Source organism: Pyrgilauda ruficollis, unplaced genomic scaffold, assembly GCF_017590135.1.
Source record: "Pyrgilauda ruficollis isolate IOZ18807 unplaced genomic scaffold, ASM1759013v1 scaffold71, whole genome shotgun sequence".
Lineage (NCBI taxonomy): Eukaryota > Metazoa > Chordata > Aves > Passeriformes > Passeridae > Pyrgilauda > Pyrgilauda ruficollis.
In genome coordinates this window covers 1702278-1728558 of record NW_024528933.1, presented here as the reverse complement: position 1 = coordinate 1728558, position 26281 = coordinate 1702278, and the positions used below count along the sequence as shown (strand labels likewise).

Here is a 26281-nt window from a genome sequence, read left to right as displayed (position 1 = left end):
CCCCCGGGGCAGTAATTTGCACTTGACTCTGTTGAATTTCATGAGGTTCCTGTCCACCCTTTTGTCTGGTCTGTAAAGGTCCCTCTCAATGGCAGCCAAACATCTGTTGTGCAATCCCCCTTTTGTGTGTCATCAGCAAAGTTGCCGTGGTGCATTCTGTCTCATTGTCTGGGTCATTAATGAAGATGTGGAAAAGTGGTGGCCCTAATATTAGCCCCTAAGGCTACTCCTTTAGTGCTAGGCCTTGAGCTGGATTTTTTGTCATTGGTTACAACTCTTCAAACCCAGTAGTTCTACCAGTTCAAGGGAACTTTACTGTCCATTTATCTAACCTGTACCTCATCAGTCTTGTCTATTGCATTTTATGGGACACTATGTCAAGAGTCTTACTGCAGTCAAAAAGAACATCCGGTGCTCACCCCTTATCCACTAAGATAGGAATTCCCTCAGAGAAGGCTGCCAGGCCAGCTGGCTAGAGCATGATGCTAATAACATCAAGGTTGTGGGTTCGGTTCCTGTATGAGCCATTTACTTAAAAGTTGTACTTGATGATCATTGTGGTCCCTTTTCAACTCAGAATATTCTGTAAATACTTACTTCCACTTATGACTCCCAGTGATCATCTTCTCCTCTACATGGTCTATCACCTTCCCAGGGACTAAGATGTAGTTGACTGCTCTACGTTCCCAGAACCTTGTTTTAGGCCTTTAGGCCTTCCTAAAGAACCTGTATCCATGCATGGCAGTGCTTCAGTCATGTAAGTTGTCCCACCTTGTCTCTGTTATCCCAGTGAGTCCAGCAGGTGCAAACAGATCTCTCATTGCCCCTGTTGTCTTCCATGAAGATGTGCTATGTCCATTTGAACAGCAGCTTCAGATATGCACCCAGTTGAGCTAATTTCCCGGAGCGTGGAAAATCACACTGTAAAAGGCCAGATTCTACAAAGGAGACAGAGGAGTCTTGGGTTTTTGAAAGACACAGCCTCCTTTATCCTAAACCCCTGACTGCATGTTGGCCCCCTCCTCCTTTCCCCATTGGCTGAGGTTCTAGGAAGATACAGCCTTCCTGAATCACCTACTACATTCCCCCTGTAAGATGTATCCCCATCACCCCCATTATGCATTGCGTGGCAGTGAAAATTAGCTTTAAACCCACCCTGGCGGGAGAAGTTAATATTCCTCAGTCTAGTAAGCCTGCATATTTTTCCCTGAAGTTCAGCATGCACTTGGTTCTGCAACAAACTAGAGTTGCTTGATATTCATGAAGACCCCCACACCCAGTTCTCCAGAACTTGACTGGTTCTTTCAGAATGAGTTGTCCGTGAAGACATTATCACCCATTTCTCCTCTCACCAGGAAGACTCTTATGAACCTCCTTCATACTGTCTGCACTCCCATTATTTATGTGCATAAAGTGAACATCCTCCCTGAACATTCTGCTGCTCATCACGAGGTCTTTTCTGTCTGTATCTACCTGTCTGCTTTTGCCTGCCAGTTCAGGCTGCAGCTCCCTCACTTGCCATTTCACTGGCATCTTTGATCCCTTCTGTTCCTAATTTAAAACTCTCCTCATTGATTTGGCTCATCTGTTATCAAAGCACTTATTTATGTGTATTTGTTTGTATTGCACATTGGTACTGAATAGTGCCTGGTAAAGGTTAGCATAATTTCAATATTGGTCTGTAAAAGTGAAATAAAAGAAGGCTCCCCCACTGATTTACAACGTAAAAATAGGGCCTCATTCACTAAAGACAAAAGCAAGTTAAAGTACAAGTATCAATAAATAAAGTTTGATTTCTAAAATGTATTGTAATGGAACTGTGACTGAATTTCCTTACACGTAAAAACTTTGAATTTAACATAGACAAACATGTTAATGTGTCTGACTGTGCTGTGGTTCTTGTGTGGTTGCAAGATTTAGTTTCCCCCTCCCACCACCTCCCCTTAAGGATATATCTGGAAGTCTGATAAAGTCAATAAAGAAGATTCCCATTGACCTTAATACACTTTGTGGGCAGACCATTAGAGAACACATAATACTGCATTCTCAGGTGACAGACACAGATAACTGCATTGATGTTTGCATACAAATTAAAAAGTAGCAATATAGCAGACTGGTCTTGAGGATTCAACATTATCCCATGTTTTTCCCTTCCACAACAAAATGAAAATTTGATTGGAGAACCTGTGCAAAATTAATATAATCTGTGTTTCAACTGCAGTGAAAAGATGTATTATTTTCTATTATATACATGCAGTCAGGGAAATTAAACAAGAGCTTGTTTGGAAGCCTGTTGTAGAGCTGTCAGAAAGCACTAATGTATCACTTGTCTGTAGTTCTGCTGCTATTCTTCTGAACTGAATTAATTTAGTACATATGCAATATGCTCTGCAGTTACACTTCCCTACATCAGGAGTCTTTAGTGTATCCCTACCTTTGTTAACTTTGGGGAACTACTTTACAATTCATTCAGAACAGCAGGACTTAGTATTGAGTCCTGGTAAGCATGGTTAGTGTGTCCTTTAGTGTTATCCTTTGTTGCTCTCTTAACAGGCTTTCTGAAATGGTGCTTTTTTACAAAAGAAAACTGTCTGACTGTTGTACCGCACATGTAGTTTAAATTCTTATATAATTATTCAGATGTATATGTATTGAATAATCATTCAGTCACAAACTCTAATTAGTGGCACAGGTTTTAAGAAAAACTTTTGTGAACTTCCCTTAAAATTGTTTATTTGTCATTCTGTTTTCCCTGGAAGAAGACAGTGAAGTTGGTATTGCTGCTTACCTTTTATACACTAATCTTTACCTGGATATCTCCAGAAGCATTAGAAAAATGCAATGGTAACACCTGTTCATGATAATTCCAGTCACAGAAATATTACATATGTGTTAGAGGATAAAAAGACAATTCTTTGAGGAAGTAAGGAGGAAAATTAGTTGGAGTGCTAAATATATATTTTGGTATCTCTGTGTAATATTAGTTTGAAATATGCTTGTGAATTAAAAGGGAAATAAGTAGAAAATACATAAGCAGGGATTAATAGAGTCATCTGTACTTTCAATATGTGCTGCAGAAAATATTCAAAGTTTTAATCACTGTTTATAGTAAACACAGTAAGTGTTACTGTGCTTTGATCTTAATTTAGAAAATCCATCAGCAGTACAGTGAAATTATTTAGACAGCTGATTATACTAGATCTATCCTATGGTTGCATTACAACACCATTCCTCTTACTCTCTTTATAGGGTTTTTATTATGTTATATGATATGCACCAAAGGTCTTGCTTACTTTGTTTATGGTTGTTGCAGTATGCCTTACCTGCAGACAAAAAGGAATTTATCAGCAAATATATTCATGTGTCTAGGAAGTAGATGCATGTCAGAAAAAAAGGTTGCTTCACACGTACTCTGCAAGTTCAGGAAAAAGTTTTATCTTTTTCTGATTGTTCTAGGTAAAAAACCCCAACAACTTATTTACAGTTGATGTATTCTGTGTATTTTACATTTTTACACTTACTGCTGAAGAATTAACTGAATGTTGATTAGAAAAAAATGAAGTAGTGAAAATTTATTTATTTTAGAGCAGTTAAAGCATTACAGGGAAATAGAAAGGCATTCCATTTTGAAAGTTAACTTTTTTAGATATTTCTCAAAAGTGTATAGTAAGTATTTTATATGTAACTTATAGTGTTTGTAAGGCAATTGACAAAAAAAATAAATGAAGATAGGAAGCTCAATATGTGCAATAAAATTATTTGCATACAATTTTTTAACAGAGGTCATTGTTCTTTTTCTTAATTTCTCTTTATTGCTTGTCTTGCACAGGAAGGAGTTAGAGGAGCTACAGAATCTTTACAGACAAAACATTGAAGATAGAACACAGCAGGCTGAGCTGATAAAGCAGCTAGAGTCTCTCAATGCTGATACACAAGAAGTACTGCAAGACCAAGAATATGCTCACACAGCTAAAACAACATATGAAAAAGTATGTTATTCTGCTTTATGCTCATAGGGTTCATTTTAATATCCATCTGTACAATATCAATGCACAGAGCAATCAAAGCTCTTTGTAGTGTTGCATTTTTTAGACCTCTGTTATTCTCTATTATTGCCAAAATATAATTGAGTATCTGAGTTTTTTGGCCTGATTGCGTACCAGCATACATGGCCCCTTGCATACATTGAATTGATCAGCCTTGAAAAATTTAGATTTTGTTGCATCTGAAGAAATGTAGGATTGAATTGCCAAGCATATGAATTTCTTTATCTGATTTGGTGTTAATTATGTTATTCTTCTTTCTCTTCTGTAGGACAGGAGCTTTCAGTTACTAAATTCTCCAAATTGATTTTCATAGTTCAGGGGAAAATATTCTTTTCACTGAAGTATTTGTGTGAATCACAAAGAATATTAGTGGTTTAAGACACAAAAACCTGCTGTATAAAAATTAACTGGAAAAATTGTTGCTATAATATCTTTTGAAATGGTTAACTAGTTCACAAAGTTGGAACAATATGTGTATTTGCAGAACAGTTTTATGTTATTGGTGAATGTAAGAGAAAATGTTCACTCGATCTGTCAAACACCACTACTCAGAACTTCTTTCAGGTTTATGAACTTATATATGTTTTTCAGTCTCTTAACAAATATAAGAAATATGTTTGCTTCCTTTTTAGAAAGATTAAGAAGGAAGAAGGCAAGGAAGAATAAACAAGGAAGTATAAACAACTTGCACATGCATTCTGCTATCTTGGAACTGCATTCTGAAGTTGTGTATTGCCAGTGCTTTTTCTCAAAAAATTTTTCTTCCCTTTGTCATCTTACTTAGAGTGTGCAGGTTGTAATAAAACTGTGGAGCTAGACCTGAGTCAAACCAGAATCGGTACTGGGTTCCAAAGGTGTGTTTGTTTAGTGTTCATAGCTTGTAGTGCACAGCACTTGTCTACTCGACACTGTACTATGTGATGTGGTTTGCTAAGGTAATTTGAAATTGTGTGAAATGACTGCATAAAGAACTGTTACATATAAAAAAGAGTGGAAAAAACCCCAAACACCCTAAAAACTCTGCGGTTTATTTGACTGCAGTGATGATACAGTGATGATGCAATGATGATATTAAAGAATTTCTGCATTGCGGTAGTAGCTCAGTCAAGCTACAGGTAGACCTTCTGTCAAAGTTGTTCAGAACATGTCCAAGGCAGGAGGAATTTATCTGTAGGGCAAGACAGAGTAAATTCTAGGATAAAAAAAAAAAGAGAATGGAGGTGTCAGGAGTTGCTAGTTTTTATTTTCCATTCTCTAGTCAGTGCTTCTGAAGGTGTTAAATGAATCCTTTGAGTCACTCAAAAGAAAAAAAAATAAAGAAAAGGGAAGACATGTCTTCACTGGTGTTGATAAAACCATATTATTCCAGAAAAGTTCTGCAGCAGTACAATATGAAAGAAAATAAAACTGGATTTTCATGACACTGTTTTAAAGCATAAAAAAACTTCTAATAAAGGTTACTTTACCTTGCACAGTGGAGATTTTGCCATTACTTCTTCAGTATGGGAAAGAGTTTGACATGTCCTGTGAAAAATAGTTGCTTAAGTAATACGTAAAATTGATGGTTATATTAATATAGCTATAGGGTCAAGGCACTTTTAATCTGGGCTTGGTTCAGTATTTAGGATTGCTTCAGAAAGCTGGTTCACAGTTCTTTGTCAGTCTAGGCAGGACTTAAAACTTCTGCCTATCTTATAACAAGAGTAGTGTGGTTTAGAAGGTAAGCCCTAATTTTTGATAGCTGCCAAATAGTCCCAGTTTACAAAAGACTCTAAAATTTGCTGGTTTGGAGATGTTGAATTCAATATTTTTTAACATGGAGGAGTAAGCTCTCTTAAACTAGCAAAAGCCAACTCATATCTGCTAAAAAATTACTTTTGTGGAACTGCTAAGTTGTCTTTTTGCAAAATATCAAACCTGAAGAAAGTATGGAAAAAAGAGAGAAAAACAGTGAAAAAAGGGGTAAGTGAAGTTCCTGAGTCACAGTGGAATAGAGCTAATGTTTGTGGCAAGCTGAGTTAAGAGAACTTCAGAAGGGGAAAGGAATTAATTTATTGCGGCAATCCTATTCTGTATTTCTGATCAGAGCTGTATAAAACAACCAATTGTAATTACGTCAAGTAATGTGGTTTTTTCAAATATGCAGTCCTACCGAAGTCACAGCAGGCTTTTGAAAAACTCAGCATCTATAGAAATAATATAAATGTCTATTTTTTTGCTTCAATGAGAGAGGCACAAACTATTGCAGACAAATCTGTGTTCTGTTTGTCTTCCCTTCATTAATAATATGCAGTCTGCAACAGCTAGATAAGGATGTGTCAGCTATTCCATAAATACAGTCACAAAGGAATATTTTCCTGCTTCTTCAAATGGCATTGAGCCTATCAGCGTGTACATCCTATGATACATTGTCCCTTGCAGCAAGATCAATGACCTCTCTGTTAGTGGTCAGATAGGCACCATGTGCTGTAGCTCAAGCAGTATGGTTGGGTCACATATTCAAAGTTCATGTTAACAGGGTGCCATTGAGAAAAACAGGTTTTTGTGCTGATGTTGATGTGTAGTATGAAACAAGAGACTGAAAAAGTATTTCTGATAAATCTGAGGTCATAAACTTGCTTTGAATTATGTGTAAATTTATTGAGGAGCTGTAGTGAGCGTGTAAAGATCTGTAACCTGTTTTATCAAGTTGGGTTTACTTCACGTACCTTTTTTCTCTAAGTACAAATATTAAGGATGCTGTGTTCTACAATAACTCCTTTACATTAGAGCTTTTATGGAAATAAATTGATGTCTATTTCATTTTGCAGCTGTAGTTCATATTCTCAAGGATAGAGAATATTTTTCTAAAATGTGTAGCATCTGCTTTAGTGGTCCCAAATGCTCTGGGGACTTCATTCCTATGCTGGATTTAATGAGACTCAATAGATTTGTCCTCATCAACAATTTCAAGGTGGAGAGATTTCAATCAATACTAGGGATAATAAGACAAGAAGAGATTCTGAAGTCCTTCACCAGTTTATCACAGTTTTCTGAAATTTACAATTTAAGGCCTTTGTTTTTATAATGCTTTACTTTCGCTTATCTGATGTGGCCTTTAGGATCCATGTTAATCATACTGATTAAAAGTTGTTCAGTGGAAGGCCTTTTTAGTGGAGTGGAAATAGCATTATCATTCAACAGGAAATTATCATTTATGTCTTGGAAATCAGCTCTCAGATAGAGAATACCATGAATAGTGGTAGCGTGCATGTCTGTGGATGAAGAAAAGCATTCTGTAGTAGTCTAATTTGACTATTTAGATACAGTAATTGGAAAGCACAGTAAGAGTTTCCAGTATGAGGCATCGAAAAAATCTACATCAAGTGCACCAGCAAGGAGATAAAAATAGGAGCATGACAGATATATTTTCAGATGTTATTTTGTACCTGCATTTGCCTTTGCTAGTCCTTCTCATGGTGTCTTTAAGAAGTAGTTTGCTTTCCTTCAAGCTCACAAAATTGTCATCAGAACATCAAGTTACTGTGTTTACCATAATATGGTTGTTTTACACTTCCAGTATTTTTTGTAACTGCAGCAACCTTTAAGCATGGTTAAAAATAAATGTGTTTATGTAAGCAGTATTAAATTCTGACAATAAATGCTAAACCCCTATATAGATCTGTAAATGCTAGTGGTAGTGCAGGTTCCTATTCAAATTAGAATGAAAAACCTGAGTCCTTTCACACATGATAAGGCAGAAGAGAAACTACATGTCCAGTCAAATATGCTGAAGCCCACATAAGTAATAAGTGTATTTTCGTTTTTATGTCTACATTGAGAAGGTTTTGAGGAACTCAGATCTTTAACAGATTCCCACACTTTACTTCAAGCTCAGATACTGTTCTCTATAGTTGGAAAATGTGTTAATTAAGGTAGTCTTTGTTTCTTGCATACCAAACACCAGTACACTTGGTCACATTCTAGCAAATAGATTTTGGTATTTGATGTGCCTTTAGGTTGAAGTTGAAGAAATCCTGCGTAAACTGAGTCTCTTAGGGTCATACTAAATTGTGCACTCACAGGCAATAGTTTTCATGCTTGAAGGACCCTGTACTGATATTCTTAGACCACAGCAGTTCCTGTGGGTAATGGTGTAGACTGATTTCTGCAGAATATTCAATTATTTGTGAGGGGAAAAGTGAATATAAATAAAATGAAACTAAATATCATGAATGTGCTATATATAGTCTGATAGTTTGTCTGGTCTGTCTCTTCACATTCGCCCTAGAGTTTCTTCAGCTGATTTCTGCCCATGTTCTTTTCAAATTCTCATAAAAAGCGTGGGTTGTAACATGAATTTCTGCAATGGTGCTGTAATAATTTCCATTATAGTTTTGCTTTGTCTTAATTTAGAGTAACTTTTAAAAATTTATGTCATTACTATATGTTCGATATTACTGTATGTTTGGATTCAGAAACAGCTGGATGTGGCAATTAGTGCTATGATTTAGTTGACACGATGGCTTTAGTCAAAGGTTGAACTTGATGATCTTCAAGGTCATTTCCAGCCTTAGCGATTCTATGATTCTATTTGTTTGGGTCTCTGTAATATATTTTTTTAGGGTGTGGGCATTGTGATAAAACATTTAATGTAGGAGAATACTTGTTTTATACACAGTGCATGTAATGTGGTTACTGTTACATTTTTTAGATGGATCTACCTTAGTGTTAGTTCCTCACCAAAAACTTTGAAGAAAGTCTACCAAATGACCCTACTCTCTCATACTTCAGCTGATACCATAGAAAAGTTAATGACAGTATCCACTAAATACCTTTTGGATCATGGAACTGAAAAATGTACCCTGGCTGTTCGCTGGCATTTAGTGCATAGGAGCAATCTAAATCTACTTTAAAATAAACCCTGCACACTTGTTAAGTGTTGGTAATTTGTTTCAGCTCTTTCACTCTGCAGGGATTTTTTTTCCAGTTGCAGTACAATTCTGGTTAACATACTATCCAATAATAGCATAGGTTGATTATTTGGTTTTACTAGGTTATTTTTTTAAATTTCTCTGTTTTCCTTGGTCTGACCTAAGATAATTTTGCCATCACACATATTCCATATATGTCAGTATTTCCTTTTCCCACCATTATCAGGCTGTGTTCCATTACATGTGAGTAGCCATTATAGTTCCATCTTTTGCTTCTGGAGGTCCTGGCTTTGGTTGGGCATTTTTTGCTTTCTTGATGGTATTTTGTTTTCTGTTTCAAGTAACTCTTCATTGATGTACCAAAAAAATGTTTTCTGATGAAATCAAGTAAATCAATGCAGGAAATTGTTAGGATAGCTGAGAAATATGGAATACTTTACTTTCTGTATAATTCAGCTAAATTACCTACCCTTTCTGACTGATGAATAATGCTCATGTGTCATATAGACTAAATATATTACAGTGTACTGATTTTGATACCTTCCATGTTTTCTCATTTGTTTTTAAATATCTTCACCTGTAACAATCTAAGCTACCTGTCAGAGAAAGGATAGCTATAATCTGTTAAGAAATTCTCTATGTACAGTCAGTCAACAATTTTTGCAGAGCACTTGTGTGTTGCTTGCTGGTGCTTTTTATTTCCCACTGTCAAATGTCATAAGATGTCGTAAGGAATTATTTAAAATATATTCCTATTTATTTTCATCTTATGAACACAATTTATTTTTGTAAGTTTTCTTGGGGATTAAAAACTTTACTGAGTAGATCTAATATCCTGTTTGCATTCAAGTGAAGTATAACCATTCACATACATATAGTCAAAATTCCACTATTTTCTTCTATGAAGTTGGCTAGTTCTGAAATAATCATATACAATATTTTTGCTTTTCTTTTGGATATTCTATGCAATGTTCTGTCTCTAGTCTTCTGATGTCTGTTTTACATCCTGTTTCTGTACACCTGACTTTATTAATAGTATGCTGGGCAATTCTGAATATTTTGGAATGTGTCTACTGCAATGTAATTAAATATGGTGCTTCTTCCAAAACTGGGTTAAGCCCTGAATAATTAAACCCCGAATAATTCAATGTAAATATTAAACATTTATTTGATCTACAAAATAGAAAAATAAAAGAAGAGGAGCCAGATGGAAACCTGGAAGCTGCTTCAGTTACCTGTATTATTTTCTGACAGCTACTTTTAATTTTTAAATTTTCTGATGTTAAATTCCTTAAAAAAAATATTTTAATATTATCAACTGCTATTGAATAGTACATTGGTGTTATACTTTAAAAAAGTATATGAACCATAGTTTTAAAAGATGAATGGTGTGAATATGGTTTTTACATGTAGATTTAGCTAGTTTTATACTTGAATAAGTTTTTTATTAGTACTGTTTTCAAAGCAGGAAAGGTTGGGAAAGTTTGTGCAAGGCAAAAGACATGCTGTTTGTCTTGTCCTGACAAATGCTGACTACCAAAAAACCCCATTAGCTACATTAGGGGATGTGGCTGCCAACTAGGAAAAAGCATAATATTTTTGATGTGCTCCATTCATCTTACTAGGATGCTACCTTTCAGATACTATAATTATAACCACTTAAGTACTGCTAGTCATAAAACTAGCAAATTGTCATACCAGTATGATCTAGCTAATGAGCTTATATAGTTATAGCTGGAAGTAACTGTGTCTTGATGTTCCATTCATTTGGAAGGACATTATATGGTTTTGATAAATGAACTGTTTATTTTCCTGTGAGATACTTATTTCCATAAGAAATTGGCTAATCTTGAACTTGCATTTCTGGAGAGCATTTCTAAATATAAATATATAACTATACCTATAAATATAAATAAGATCCAGTAGGCACAAAAAATTCAATGCAAATGTTTAATGACTTGGACTCATTTGAAATATCAATCTATCTGGACTTTGAATTAGTTTTGCTTCAGAAATGTGATCTCTGATCTGTCTTGGAAAAAGGCAAGAAGTAATTCACTTTGTCCTGTGTGGATTTTGAGAGCCTATGGGAGTAGAAAATGAGAAGAAGAATGAAAGGCAGATTGATTGTTATTTCCAAATTTCTCACAAAATGTTTGGTACTTTACCAATCTAGAAGTTGTGATGGTTTTTCAAAGGCTTTAATTCCTAACTGATATAAACAAATGAAAGGGAGGAAGAATTATATTATTTGAATGAAAGTGACAACACAAAGAGTAAAATGAAAAGTCAGTCTTAATTCTCCAGTAACAAATACCACAAATTTTGTTAACATTCAGTGTTGCCCTGGTTGAAAGACCAGAGTATGCCTCTTGGTAATGTATCATAAAGTTCATTTTTGACTGGATTTTGATTGCAGCCAAATTTGCCATCACCACCCTTACTATCCAGTATAAATTTCAGAAAGGTAATGATTATTGTGTTGGTTACCCATCTGGGGTCTCCGGAGGGGAGAAAAACAGTGATTACCTTCTCTTGACCTGTTAGATGACCAGAATTCCAGTAATTTGTAAAATTGTGAAGTCAAGTGTGATTAAAAGGAGCATTCTAACTCATCTAACTGTTTCTTGACTGCAACATCAGAATACAATGGATTTGGAATAGAAGCTTGGTTAACAAGACAACAAAGCATTGTGGACACTTCGTAAGAAGTGAAGTTGGTTTAAGTACAGTTTTATTTCTGCTATGAAATACTGATTTCTTGAGCATGTTCAGATTAATGCCTTGCTGACAGTTTAACCTTTGAGGCATACTAACAGTCTGTTGACACAGTGAGGTATCTTCTTCAGATGCTGAATAGCTATGAGTATAGTACATCGGTGTTGTGTGTGTTACACATTCTTTCCTGGGCTTGAACTTTTCTTGTTGTTCAGATTACATTGAGTCAGGAAAAAATGGGTTTTTTAGTGTTGACTTTGTTAGCAAGAATATCTGTTTTCTTCCATTAAAGACAAAAATGCCTTTTTAAAATGCTGTATTCTTAGTTGGTGAGAACAAACATTTGCTTCATTTTATTTGGCTATTCTGGTAATGTGTGTAATGAAAAATTTCAGTCTGCTTTACAGAAAAATTATATTTACATCTTACTATGTATGCATTTAGTAGTTCAGTTAGTATACCATAACTATTATTCATGTGAATAATAAATATATAAACATATTTACTGAATTGAAGCAGTCATTTCTGCCCTGACTCCTACTTTCTGTGTGTCTGCAGACACCAAAGACAATGTCACCAAAGAGGTGTCACTGATCAAAAAACAGTAATTAACAGGCATGTAAAAGTTTCCATTTGTAACTGTAGCATTTGACATCTGTCAAATGTCAAATTGGACATCTGTCAAACTGTAGCATCTACCTCATGCAGTATCATAATTTGTCATTATGAAGTTTCTAGAAGTAGTCAGAAGAGAAAACACCAGTAAAACAATGGAAGAACATAGATTGCACATATATGTAATTTATGATTATTAGACAAAAAAAAAAACCCCACATTTTTAAACTAAAATACAAAGTTAGATCCATATGAGAAATACATAAAGGAAATATTTCAAAACTGCACCCATTACTGCCATGCAAAAATCCATCAAGATGTATTTTCAGAGTATGACTTACGGGTTTTTAACTTCAGTTTTTCAGTGATTTCAGTTTATTAGACTTATGTAGTAGAGTCTTTAAAATACTGATTTTAACTGAAATACAAATGGTGAAAGAACTTAGCTTGACTGGGTATCTCTGGTTTATTTTGGCAGTTCTACATTTAGTCCAATATACCCACTATTTCAGTGTGAATATTTGAAACCCATGTTTGAGCTTAATTTTCTGTCTTGGTAATTATACAGCATTAAAAAAAAAAAGGAGAGATCACATATTCCTAACAAAATGCATTTTACATTTCTATTATTTGGGTTTTACTGTTAGAAAACTTAAGTTTAATTTATGTACAATAACAGCTTCTCATTCTTGCACCCTGTGTGGGTCAAAACTTGACAGAATTGTCTTCAAGCTTCTAGAAATACTCAATTCATTAAAAAAGTAATTTAAAATCATCATAAAGAAGTCAAAATGTAGTTTTTAAAGCAATCAGCAAATACTGTAGTAAAAAGATATTTGTAATGGACAAGATGAAATAAAATCATAATGGATATTATTGCTATATAACACTGAAGCACATTGAGGAAAGCAGAAGATTTATCACTGTTTGCTTGAAGGCTTAGGCTTTGGAGAAAGTAATATGGAGCTGAAATTGATCAATTTACGTGGCACAACGCACTGAGTAAATAATTAGAATTTAATGATGGAAAATACTAATAACATTTTTTGAATGGTTGTATTCCCTAACTGCTAACTGTCTGTTATTTTCAGATTATTACCCTTACAATAAGGATAGGTATAAATTATAGTTCGCAAAGTTGTACTTTTTCCACGCTCACATCTGTGATGGAAAAGTAACAGTATTTTTTAGTGTTTGAAATGCATAGGTGAGTATAATTTTAACTTTATATTTGCAACTCATGGGATTTTTAATATTAATGATGTAATTTTTATTTTGTTATTTTTTTATATCAGATTACTTATGTTGGCTTACAGCAAAACACTTCTAAAAAGACTAGTACAAGTCTGGTTGTTTCTCAGTCAGAGAAGCAGTAATAATTCTTTGATTTCCAAAAATGTTTTCTGATACCAATGTGTTGTGAAACTGTATTTACAATGTTTTGTATACATGTCCTTTAAACCAGATGCAAAGGAGAAAATAAAGGCATTTCTTAAACTATAATTATTTTTCTAAATGTCTATAAAGTCTTTGAGCTGCACACGTGCTGATAATTCACTTAAAAAGGACTGACTTCTAAGTGGTTTTTTGCCTCAGAAAAGCTGTGTGGCATTATAACTTGTCTAATGAAGTCTGTAAAGTCATTGTTGCTGTTGGGTCCACAGTATACTAGCACTTATCCTCATAAAATGCAATTTCATTTATATCTGGATTTGTTTTACTATGACAATTTGGAACTTCACCTGCAATGTCGTATGTGCGCCAGGATGCAGGTATGTGTTGTCTATAAAACAAGGAACAGTGATTTTGTGCAGCTTTAGAAATTACTTTTTAAGAAAGGAAAGAAATGCAATATACTTTAGGAAGTAGTATTAGTTTTGAAACATAGTCTTCATTCTATTCTAGGGTGCTAAAAAGACAGGAAAAAATCTGTTTTGAAGAATAGTTTCATTCTCCTTTAGTTTGATATTCCCTTTATCTATTTTCAATGTAGAGGAATCAAAAGGACCAAGATACTGAAAATGTGGGGTTTATAATGCAAAGAGCAACTCAACTTTAACTACTCTATAGTGGCACTATTCATGCTGCTATAATAAAACTTAAGAACGTTTAGTGATTTTTTTTTCCTACAATTATTCAAAATTACATTACCCTTACTGAAAACTGAATGGCTTTTAGTGGATTAATTAAACTGTAGCTGGTTTGCCATCTGGGTGCTGCTTGTTTAGCTGCTTCCTCACATAAAGATTTTTCACTGAATAAAGGATATTTTTTTGTTAGAAGACAGCTGCCAGACAATTTTTAAAATAGAAATTATATATAGACTATTAATAGTTACCAGATTAAATTTTGCATTATGAAGAGGAAACTACTTGGACATTTCTTTCCAATTTTCAGTTTATTTTCATTTGTCCTCACACACCCCCATACCCTCTCATTCCATGCTGGAAAATGCACAAGCTCTTAAAATATAAAATCTGTTTTTAAATGTATGAGAAAATAATTATATTTTACGGCAAGATCACCCATGACATTATGTTGGAGTCCAGGGTATAGGCTAGATGCAGAAAAGAAAAAAAAAGGGAGGGGGGAATTAACTAAATCTGATTTTTATGGCTCAAGTGGTTTCATTAAATTAGAGTGCTGTGTGCTACTGTTCATTAATGAACTTGTGCCATATGCTTTAACTGTTCTGGTCAATAGCTGATAAAGAAAGGCTTGTGTTTAAAAAAAAATGGATAAAAATATCTTTGTGATGGGCTTTTATCAAAGGACTTACTTTGAATTCAGTAACTACTACTGAGGCAATATGGCTCGCAATTTGCGACCCAAAGGTAGTCATACATTATTGGAATACAGCCTACTGCGCTTCACATTACACAGATGTGAAGGCCTGATTATAGCTGCTTCATAATTAACAGTGATCCGATTTGTTTTGTGGCATAAATGGTGCATGTGTAGAACATTAGCCATGGCACTCTCATTCAAATTCAACTCAAGGGCTCAGCGGCAGGCGGGTCACGAGCTTCAGGGAGTAGAAGCACAAGCTCCTCCATATGTTCTTGCTGCATCTTACTATGGCTATGAGTGCAAGATAAGTTCCCCAAAGAACCTAATCGTGTTCTGTAATTACAGCGCTGCTTTCTGCTGGCTAGAAATGAGGGAGAAGCTAAAACACTCCCTCATCAGATAATTTGTAAATTACTTTACATGGCGGATGCCGAACTCAGTTGGTTTTCAACTGCTGAAATTATAAATAATTGTAACAGATGTGGCAATATGGCTGGCCTCCAATAAATGAGGCCCTTGATAATTTGGCCGACCCTTTGACAGGCCAATTTAATAAAATGTGAACAAAATCTTCTTGCTAATAATTTATCATCCCTTTTCCCAATAGAATAAATTTAATTACCCTAGCAGTTAACAAGGTCACACCCAGATGCCAAACTCGGCTACAGTTTTGATAATGCAATCAGGAATTGAGAGGTGATGACAGCGTTGTTGTTTTTTTCATTACCTGGCTTCACATAAACACAGGTGGCGTAGCTTTCTTGTCAGTTTTTAATAATTACAGGCTATTATGGAATGCATAGTTAGCAGATTGAAAACCACACTTTAGTGAATTTGTTTGAGTATGATTGAGGTTCTAATGTACAGAGATGATAATGCATAACAAGCACAGTCCCTAGTTTACACCATTAGTGCACAGGTTTGATTTTTACTTGTGATAATAGTGTAATAGTTCAGCAGACAACAAAGTTGCTTTTTTTTGGACCAGCCTCACTGTTATATAAAGGTTTATGTATTTTTTCTTTGCAGTGCTGAGACTCAGTAAAGACTCAGAAAAATGTTCTTTTTTAAACTTACCGAGTAACTTCCAGTATGGAGATATATCTATTTCTGTCTATCTGTCTGTCTCTCTGTCTATATCTTAAGATAGTTTCAATTCTTTGAAGAAAGACTGTCTTAATTTTTGTATATTTGGTCTAGTTAAATTGTCTGGTAACTTTTTCATAAGCTTTTTAAAAGCTAAAATGCTACAGAAAATGCTGTAAGAGCTCTTAAGAAAAAAGAAGAAAAAAATCATAATACTTACTAGAAAGTTCTAAACCACAGTTAGAAGGCTTTGTTCCAAAAGTATAAGATATTTTAATCAATGTTTACTTGGGCTTCTCTAGTGTTAAGTCTGTTTTTAATGTTTACTAATTTAATGTATTAGAGCAAATAGGACTGATGTTTTCAACTTTTGCTTGCTGTGCTATGACCAGTTTTATGGAAAAAGATCCAGTTTTATTGTGTACTTGCTACTGAAAAGTTGCCAGTTCAACAAATGCATGAGGAAATGTGTGGCCAGTTTGACAAAAAGGCTTAATGAAATCCAGCCTTGTCTTTACTCTTTTCATGATGATTCTTCTAAGTGTTTTTTTCCAGACTACAAAGTGGTGTTCTTATCTTGTAATTGCATATTTTTCCCAATAATTTGGAGCATAAATTGTATACCAGGAGGTGTAATCCTCCTGATGAATAAAATAAATCATTCATATTGGGTTTGGGAAGTGTTTCTGATGTAGTGGCCACATGGTCTTCAGAAAGGAATTGCATCGTTTTTTTCAATTCCCTGTCCTTCTATATTAGATGATCAGAGTGTTCTTTTTCCTATGATATAAATCATGTGAATTTTGGAGGATGGCAAATATAGGTCTTATGACAGCGAATGGGTGGTGGATACCCTTTTTCTGACTTGTAGGACATTTTTACAGCTCAGGGGGACATGAGATCAAGGTCCAGGCTGGGTAAGTTGTTCTTCAAGGCTTGTTGCCCATCTTAAATGTATTTGCAGTGAATAGACATGAGGCTGTGACGATGGGATGTCCAAGCTGCAGAAATGAGTTAGCAAAGGATGCTGTAGTGAGCACTGCGTGTGACTTAGCAGATGTCTAACTCAGTAACAGAGTAACAGGAAATTCCTTCTGATAATTTCATTCATTATGTCTTTGCTTGGCATATGACACTAGATTCCAGGAGTTTTGACTGAAGAAAACTTTTAGGTATGTGTCATAGTTTAGTTGGGTGCCATAGGTCAAAATTACTGTTTTCCTAACTCAGCTGTTCTGGTAATCTTGTACACCTGTTTTCTGGTCTGAGCTGTATGTCTAAACTCTGCTCTGTTGCTGAGACTTTAGCTTTTACTAAGCTGGCTAGTTTGAAGCAGAGTTGAGCTTGCATCTAAGTCACAAAAAGACTGTCCAGGCTCTTTTTATCCTCTCCTAGCCCAGAGTGATGGTACAGTGCAATTGGTCTTAGCACAGCTTTGTGGTGAGAAGGCTGAGCACAAGCAGGCATAAGGACGTTACACATTAGGCTGTGTAATTAGTCCTGAAGCTCTTAGATATCCATTCCTTCGGTACCTGCTCTCTTTTGCCAGTGTAGAAAGTCATGCAGAACAGAAATATAATGGAGCATGGCTGTATTTTTTCCATATTGTTTGTACTACTTTTAATAGGTGACAACAATGGTATTGGATTCCCTTCTGTGAGTACAGTGGATGGTTTCCTGTATACTGCAGGTTTCTTGCAAAGATGGTGCTTGTGCTTCAACTTGATTAATACATCCAGAAAATGATCACCAGAGTCTCACTGTGAAAAGACTTGTGAGAGTAGTGAGATATCTTCTTGATAGAAATAAATATTTTCTTGCTTGTGTTTGTTGTTTAAAACATAAATACAAATTCTGACATTTATTTAGAATATATATTTTGCCTCTAAGGTACCACATTTCAGTATCACAGTAGACACATGATCTTTTGTAAAATAGTACGTGATGTAAACTGATTTTATGGTGTGAAAGAGGAAACCCTTAATCTGTGAAGCTTGTAATACAGTTGGACTCTAAGAGGCTTAATCCTAAAAGAAGCTTTTTATTTACTGCACTCAGCATGTAGATGGATAGACTGTGAAGAGAGTCACCATTATGTGTACACTGAAATTATTGTCTCATAAGAATTTCAGTTCTAGACATAGGGTTCAGAATAGACTTTAGGAAGTGAACTTCATGGATTTCTCTGAGTTACTCTGTGAGTTACTATTTCAGTTCATAATATGAAAAATTATAATTCTAAGGCAAAAGTTGTTGAAGAGCATAGTGCTGCCTCTCAGGCTGAAATTTTCTGGATTGCAGATTTCTGGTCTTTACTATGAAACTGGACTCCGTCCTTCATACAGACCTTGGACATTGACTGATTTATGTAGTCTTGAAACTCAACCCCTTTTTTTTTTTTTTTTTTTTTTTTTTTTTTTTCTTTTTCTTTCTGATAGTGTTAAGATTTTAAAGTCATTATTCCATTATAGCCCAAAATATTTGCCATTTTGGCCTTAGTATTTGTAATACTTCCCTTAGTTCTTAGATTACAGATTAGAGTTTAGATGTAAAAAGTGAAAAGCCAAGAAAATGTCCCATCTCTCTTTGAGGTTCTGATAGAATTGCATTTCACAGAATAATAAATGGCCTGCCTTGGGAGGAACCTAAAGATGATCTAGTTTCACCCCACTGTGACCATGGGCAGGGACACCTGCCACTAGAGCAGGTTGCTCAAAGCCCCATCCAATCTGGCTTTGAACACTGCTAGGGGTGGGGCATCCACATGTTCTCTGGGCAACCTGTTCCAGTGCCTCAACACCCTCACAGTAAAGAATTTCATCATAATACATGATTCAAATCTCCCTCTTTCAGTTTGAAGTCATTGTCCCTCGTCCTGTCACTACCTGCCCTTGTAAAAATGCCATTCTTTCTTCATGCATTGATCTTCGAACTCTGGTTTGCTGATAGAGTCATGTGTGTATACAGAAGAAGTTGGTTGTTCTCATAGTAACCAAATCTTTTCACTAAATAATTTGGGTTGAATAATTTTTAATAATTTTTTTTTTGCTCTTATCCAAAGATACTTGGACTACAGAAGTCTGGAAGTATTAAATTGACATGAATCCAAACCAAAACACCAGCGAGAGAAATTTCACCCAGGTTTCTATCTTGGGAAGGTCTGCTTTCTTGTCTCAAAAGTTAATGTTCAACATTCTCTTATATTTGAATAAACAAATCCTTTAGGCTAGGAAAATTAAAAGAATGTTTCTCAATTATTCAAAGATTCTGTTAAGTTTAACAGAAAATGATACCAGACTTCTTTTGAGCTGGAGTCCACTGATAAGCACAACTTTTGTTTTTAAATTTATTTCATCAAAAATTTCACAAGTATACTTAAAAAATGGAGCAGGTTTTGAGGATATTGTAGACCCAAATTCTATAGGTAAGTATGTTTTGGTAACAGCAATCTACTGAATATTTTAAGGCAAAATCATAGTCATTTTGAGGTGTTAGTTAAGATCTAAGACTTGATTTGTTGGATTTAGTTTTCCAAGAAATATGTGGACAGAGACTGTAAAGGTTTAATTAGAAAATAAAATAAATTTACCATAAATTTACCATGAAAATACTTTACGGTATTTTATTTAAAATGTGTATCACAGTATGGCAATTTCTAGGGATCTCTTTTGGAAGAAGAAAAGAATAGGAAAATAACCTCAAAGAAAATGAAGAATAATACTGTTCATGTATTGGTCCTACTAAAGTCAATAGCAGAACCTGCATGACATAGAGGAGCAGGTTTTGATGTAGTCTGTGACTAATGCAGTGAACTTAAATGGAATTATGTTTTAAAATAATCAGTATTTCATTTTTTTAAACAAGAAAATAAAAGGTAGTGATACAGTAAGAAGTTAATAATTAGTGAAATTCCTGTAATTCTTATGTCTTAAAAGTCAGCAGCAGGAGTTGGACTTGAGGATATTAAAGGTCCTTTTAAAGTTAGATAATTCTATGAGCACTTAACAGGTGTAGACTTTTTAAAGTAACAGTAATGTGAATTGAAATTTTTGTGACAGATTAAAGTTTTTGACTCTTTTTTGAGTTACTAATATAGTTCTAAAGCTTGTGTTTCACATGGAGCTCTTTTTTTACATGTAGCTGAGAAATCAGTAAGATGTGTGTGTCAAGTTGTTAGGTGTATTTCTCTTTTGTAAAAAGAAAGAGTAAAGTTCAAGTAATAAAATCAATTCCAGAAACTGAGTATAACTACATTTTCCTTATCTACTGACACTATTTCTGTCTTCTCAGTTTTGTTGGATTTTTTTTCATTTTTATATAGTGCTCAGGTTTTGTTCAAACAAACATGAAGTCCAGCTTTTTTAATGTATTCTTTTGATTGCATGGCTTGTCTACTCCTCATTTTCTTTTTTTCCCCCTGTGTGTTAATGAGCTAATGGTTATAAACACGCATTTTACTGATCATAGGTGGTAATGACATCTGTTTGCAATTACATATGGCCTAAACTATGCAAAATGAGGAACAGAATGTATTTAAGGAACAGTCAGCAAAAGCGCAGGGAACTTTTACTGTCTGACAAATTTCTTATACTTATTTAATATACTGCTGTATGAGGAGTTGAGGTTTCTCTATTAAAAAAAGTGCTCAATATCTTTAATTTGTAAATTATTTGTTGAAATAATGAGTTTATCTTAGGCTTTATGAAAAGCGTATTCTGCATCAATAACATGGCTATGCCCATTTGTCTGTTTCTGACAAATACTAAGCTTGCTAAGGTGTATGCTTGATTGATTTTAATCAACTTTGGACCACTTGACTTCTTGATTGGCATGAATTTGGAGATTTATTTACTTAACCTTTATTTTACACTGCTTTTTGTAATTGTTGTCAGTATACCTGACTTTTTTTATTTGGGGAGTACCAGTATTTGAGATCACAGTGCCATGTGCAAATTGTACCAAATTTTATCTTCTCTATTGAAATGAGTATTTGTGTTAAGAATATGCGCAAACAGTTTCAATCAAGTGATATTGTCAGGATCTTGTTAATAAGGGATAAAATAAAACTTCTAGTTAATCTTAAGAATGTGGATCAAGTTTGTTGATTGAAGACTTTACTGCTTGCCAGCTGCTCGTCATTGCTGTCAGAACACAACTGGCAGTAGAGTTTCATGAGTTTCCCCTCATCAATGCAGTCCAAGGTCAGCTCAAGCCACTTCCACTGACTTTTAAACTGCCCACCCCTTTTAGTTATGCAGTCAGTTAGGGAGGCTGTTTACATCATTTCTTCTCCAGCAATGGCACTGAGGTGTTAACCTCCAGCTACCTGGATGCACTGACCATGTGGGAATTATGTCATCTTTGTCTGGCACAGTTGTTAGAAGATGAATATCTGTCCCCAGCCTTATGGCACTGAGGATAAGTTTTGAGCTAAAGCATTTTACTTTGTGATTGCCATAAGGTGACTCAACAAGCATATTGCTGCTGCTTACACTAAGCAAAGTTAGTTTTGCTTGGTGGTTACAGAGTGGAGTGTGATCACACCAGGTAATGAAAACGCAGCTGACAAGGAGTCAGTTGTCAAGCCATGGTAACTTAAAAACTCTGGTCATGCATACACGAGTCTGCTACTGGATACCAGGGATATAACTTACAGGAGCTGCTACCAGTGAAATGTGTCCTCTCTGAAGAGGTTTGGTAGCTAGGTAAGTTGATCAGTGTGCGGCAGCCTTGTATTGTGCCAAGAAATTGCTGCACATGGATTGATATCTAGGAAAGGTCCTGGAATTCAATGGTTTAACAAAATAAAGTACTAACCTTGAGCAACACTGTGAGCTAGAATCTATTTTTTTTATGTCTTCAGTTTGACCATAACACTTGTGCTGTCTTAGGATGTTATGGCTACGAGTTGTAGATTTACAGTAAAAAAGCACTTTTCTGAGGCAGTTCTTAACTAACAATGTGTTTAGTTCCAGAATATGCAGTTAAGGTTTTTTTGTTAGGCCATTGATACTTGCAACTTGAAGTTTCACTAGAAACAAGTCCAGAAGGTGCAATATTTTGTCAAGAAATTTAATAGCATGTGACATACAAAATACTGTCTAATAAGTAGAATAAGTTACTGCAGAAGAAATGTCTATGTAAGAAAACCATTGTTAAGAATGTAAATTTAGATTTAGAAAATGTGGTGGTCAAAAAATGTTTCCTTAATATTTTGAGATCTGGTTTTGATTACAGATTCATGAGTCATTTATGAGAGCAGAATTATTTGCAGCTTTTACATGTTTCTGTAATATTGTTAATATGTTTCTCTAGGCAGTTTTATGTAAATGATGTGTTATGCATCTGATTTTTTGTTAGCAGCGTGATATACCTGCACTATCATTTTCTAGGTATTTCAACAGCCTATAAGTGAGCTAGAGAGCTATATTACAGTGCAAGAATCAGAAATGGAGCTTTTACAGAAAAAATTGAAGGAAGTGGATCTTAACCTAGCAGAGCATAATTTGTACACTACAGATACTCTGGAAAGCAACAATATAAGGACTGGAAGAAAGCACAAGGTAGGGTAGTTTTATTGTCTGGTGTATTTGTGTGTAAGTCAGGCTGGTGAAGCCAAACGTTTTTGCTCAAGGGCCCAGATAATAATTTTAATATCTGTTGACGCTGCTTATAATTCTGGAAGCTTGTTTGAATAGTTCCTGTGTTATCTGCCAAAGACTTGTTAAAATAGCTGTTGGGAGTAGAAGGTTTTACCTTATTAAATACTGAATAAGGGATTCTTAATTAAATGAACTATTTGCAGGATAAACTCTTTGTAGGTTTGCTAAAATGAATATTTATCAGATATTTTGGGTGTTTATTAGAATGACCATCTTTCACTGTAAGTGAAGTGAGAGAAATAGAAATGGTTATTATTATGACTTTTAAATGAAAAATATTTTTTCCCAAATTCTTGACTTTTAGAGTGGAATGCAGTATTTTTTTCTAGGAAGAAGGACAACAATGTCATTTGAAGTTTATACTTTCAGCTTTGTAGAGTGCTGAATTGCCTCTTTTGTGGAGTCTCACTCTTTGATTTAGGTATTAAATAAAAATAACAAAACCTATGAGCTGTAGTAAAAGAGTGACATCTGTAAATAATTCCATTATTTAAATGGATCTATTAAATTCGCTGAAATCATGTTGCTTTTCATTGTGTTCAGACTCTTTCTCATCTATTTTTTATAGTGATTGCATGGAGTATGGGAAACTGTTAACAAGGTTGCAAAGGTGAATGTGATTCTGAGTGGTATAAATAATGGACGAGGGTGGACCCTCATGTCCACTTCCTCTGAAATCTTCTAATTTATCCGAATATGGTATCTCATAACATTTTCTTTAAAAAATGTGTAGCTTGTTCTTTTGTAATGATCTATACTGTATGTTAGTTTTGGGAAAAGATACACTTTAGAACATTTCTTCAGGAGCATGTGGTGGGCATTTCTGTGAAAATGTGCTTAAGAAAAAACAAAATGCTACACAGGCAGTATAGACTGAAGAACAGAAGGTAAGAAGCAGCCTGGAAAACGTGGACGTTAGGAAGGAAGAGAGGAAGGAGTTGCTTCATGTGCTGGAAACAGGTATTTCTCTGCAGCCCAGGGAGAGAGAGGATCGCTGTGGAGCAGATGTCAATAATATAGCTTGTGGAGGAGCCCAGAGCCAGTGGAAATTTGCTCATGGAAGCCACAGCTTGTGGAGAGGAGTAGATGCTGGGTCTCTTACATGAATTATGGTCCACGGAGGACCCGCTGTGGAATAGGTTTATCCTGAAGGACTCCAGCCTGTGAAGAGACTGTGTGTGGGAGTGAGAGAAAAGTGTGAGGAGGAAGGAATGGCCCAATGGGAGCTGTTAAGCATTGATTGTGCACCTTCTGCCTGCATGGCTCAGCAGGTGATAAAAGAGTCAGGAGCAATGGAATGAAGTTATGCCTGGGAAGCTGTGAGCTTCTTTTGGGTACGGAAGACGGTGTTAATTATTTTTTCTTCTTTATTTCTTACAACCTAAGTATATTCTAAGTGGCAATAACTGAAATAGATTTTCTTCACGTTGAGTCAGCCCATGATGCTGAGTGGTAAACAGACAAGCTTTATAATCCTGTTTTCTCCTGTCCATTGGGGAAGAAAACTGGTAGAGCACTTGAGTGGGTGTTTGACCCTTTGCCAAGGTTAGCCCCCCACAGGGTCTTTTTCTGTTTCTTCAGGGGAAAGTAAATGAGATTGCTGTGTTCGTCGTGAACTGTGTCAAAATAAAGCAATTACACTGCCTTGAGTAAAACTAAATACAAATTTTAAAGCCTATTGTAGAAAATCTCTTCCTGTTTTGATATATAGGTCTGAGTCATGCTCTTTCAATAGGCAAAGCTGTTTCATATGTCCACTTTTTCACAAGAGCACACAACTCTCTATTAAAACTTTTGGGAACTCAATTGATGAGCTCCTTTGTACGAAGGCAACACAGTAAGTGAAATTGTGGAAATACTCTGGATTTTCTAAAATGGAGAAGGTAGTATTGCTGTGGTAGTGCTTTACCCTTTATCCTTTTTCCTTTTCAGTGAAATATCTTCTCATTCCCTTGTTTTTCAACCTTTTATGACAAAATTATTACTGTCAGAAGTCATTAGCACATGATTTGACAGGAAGAGCATGTAAGGTATTCACTGTTTGTTTTAAAAAGATGATCCTTTTGACTTTACAAAGACTGTTGGGCTGCCCTTCATTCCCCCTTATGTACATTCCTAGGATACAAAGAACGAGGATGGAATCACTTCTGATGAGAATGACACTGCTTTGATGACTTACTGCTCTAAAAAGGTTTCAAAGGCTTTTAGAAGGAATAGTTGGAAAGGTGTTGAAAAGAAGAGCATGGTAGAAACAGAAACTTGGTGCTACTGCAATAAATTGAGATGTGTGGCCACACGACTGCATGCTTCCGGCTGTGTTTATACATGCAACAGCATAGATACATCTATAGCCTTGTGTTGGTTTCTTTGCGAATTGCAGAAATCTACATCCCTTGCCTACAGTTGTACTGAGTAATAGAAACAGCTTTCTTTGAGAGGTGTTTAAAAGCTTTCTTAAATGTGGTTGTGATGTCCTATTTCATGATATTGCTAATTGTGTATTTAGAGGCAGTAACAATCATAGTTCTGTTTATATGAAAAGTGGTGTAGCTGAGTGCTGTTGTGTATGAAGACTTAGGAGTCAGTGCTTGACCTTCCTATAGCTCTTTTTGGAGCTTAAACTTCGTGAGCAATATATGATTTCTGTTGGCTGATTAAACTGCCATTCATATGTCTGCTGGCTAATTCAATATGCTTTTGTGGTTTTCTTGTAGCTAAGCTTTCCCATGGTATGGTGCATGAGAGTTAGAATTGCCTTTTATTCATGTACATTCTATATCATTCTTCTAGGTCTGTAGTGTCAGGATACTGAAAGACGTGTTAAGTACTTGCAGTACTAGTAAAGTTCCTGTTGAAACATAGCAAATAAAGAATTTACCATTTTTCTTTCTAAAAACCCCCACCTCTATCTGGTCAGTCTTGGGTTCAGCCTCAACTATGTTTCTGTTTCTTCAGTTGATAAAGACATTAAGATTGCTGCCCACTGTCCTCAGAGCTGTATCTTGGCAGTCATTGATATCAAGCCTGTACAGAAAAAGTACTCCTAAGACATTTCAGGAGGAGTTCTGACTTCCCTACTTTGGTTTGGGTTTTTTGGTTGGTGGTTTTTTGGGGTTTTTTTGTTTTGTTTTCTTTTTTTGGTTGGTTGTTTTGGGGTTTTGCTTGTTTGGCTTGTTTTGGCACTTTATTCAGCACGAAACCTATTGAATTCAAGAACGTGGCTATTTGCAGTTTCATCCCATAGTGTCTTTCATTGTGCAGACCGTTAATAGCAGGTTGTCTAGAAATAGGCATATTTTCTTTTTCTGCTTGTGTGTGTCTCCATTATCAGTTAATGTGTGTCCCATCCACTTACCTGCTATTTCTTTATGCTAAATCTTCTGTCACAAAGTTTCATATATATTATATATTAGAAACTCTGTTTATTTCTGGTTTTCTGCTATTTGGTTTA

General features: G+C 35.2%; 1 protein-coding gene across 1 annotated transcript in view; it reads left to right on the top strand.

Moving 5' to 3' along the window:
* CNTLN (centlein) overlaps positions 1-26281 on the top strand; it is a 168932-nt gene that overhangs the window by 42170 nt on the left and 100481 nt on the right. The window contains 2 exon segments of the mRNA XM_041485556.1: positions 3830-4001; positions 22561-22731. Of these exon segments, the coding sequence (XP_041341490.1) occupies positions 3830-4001; positions 22561-22731 (343 nt within the window).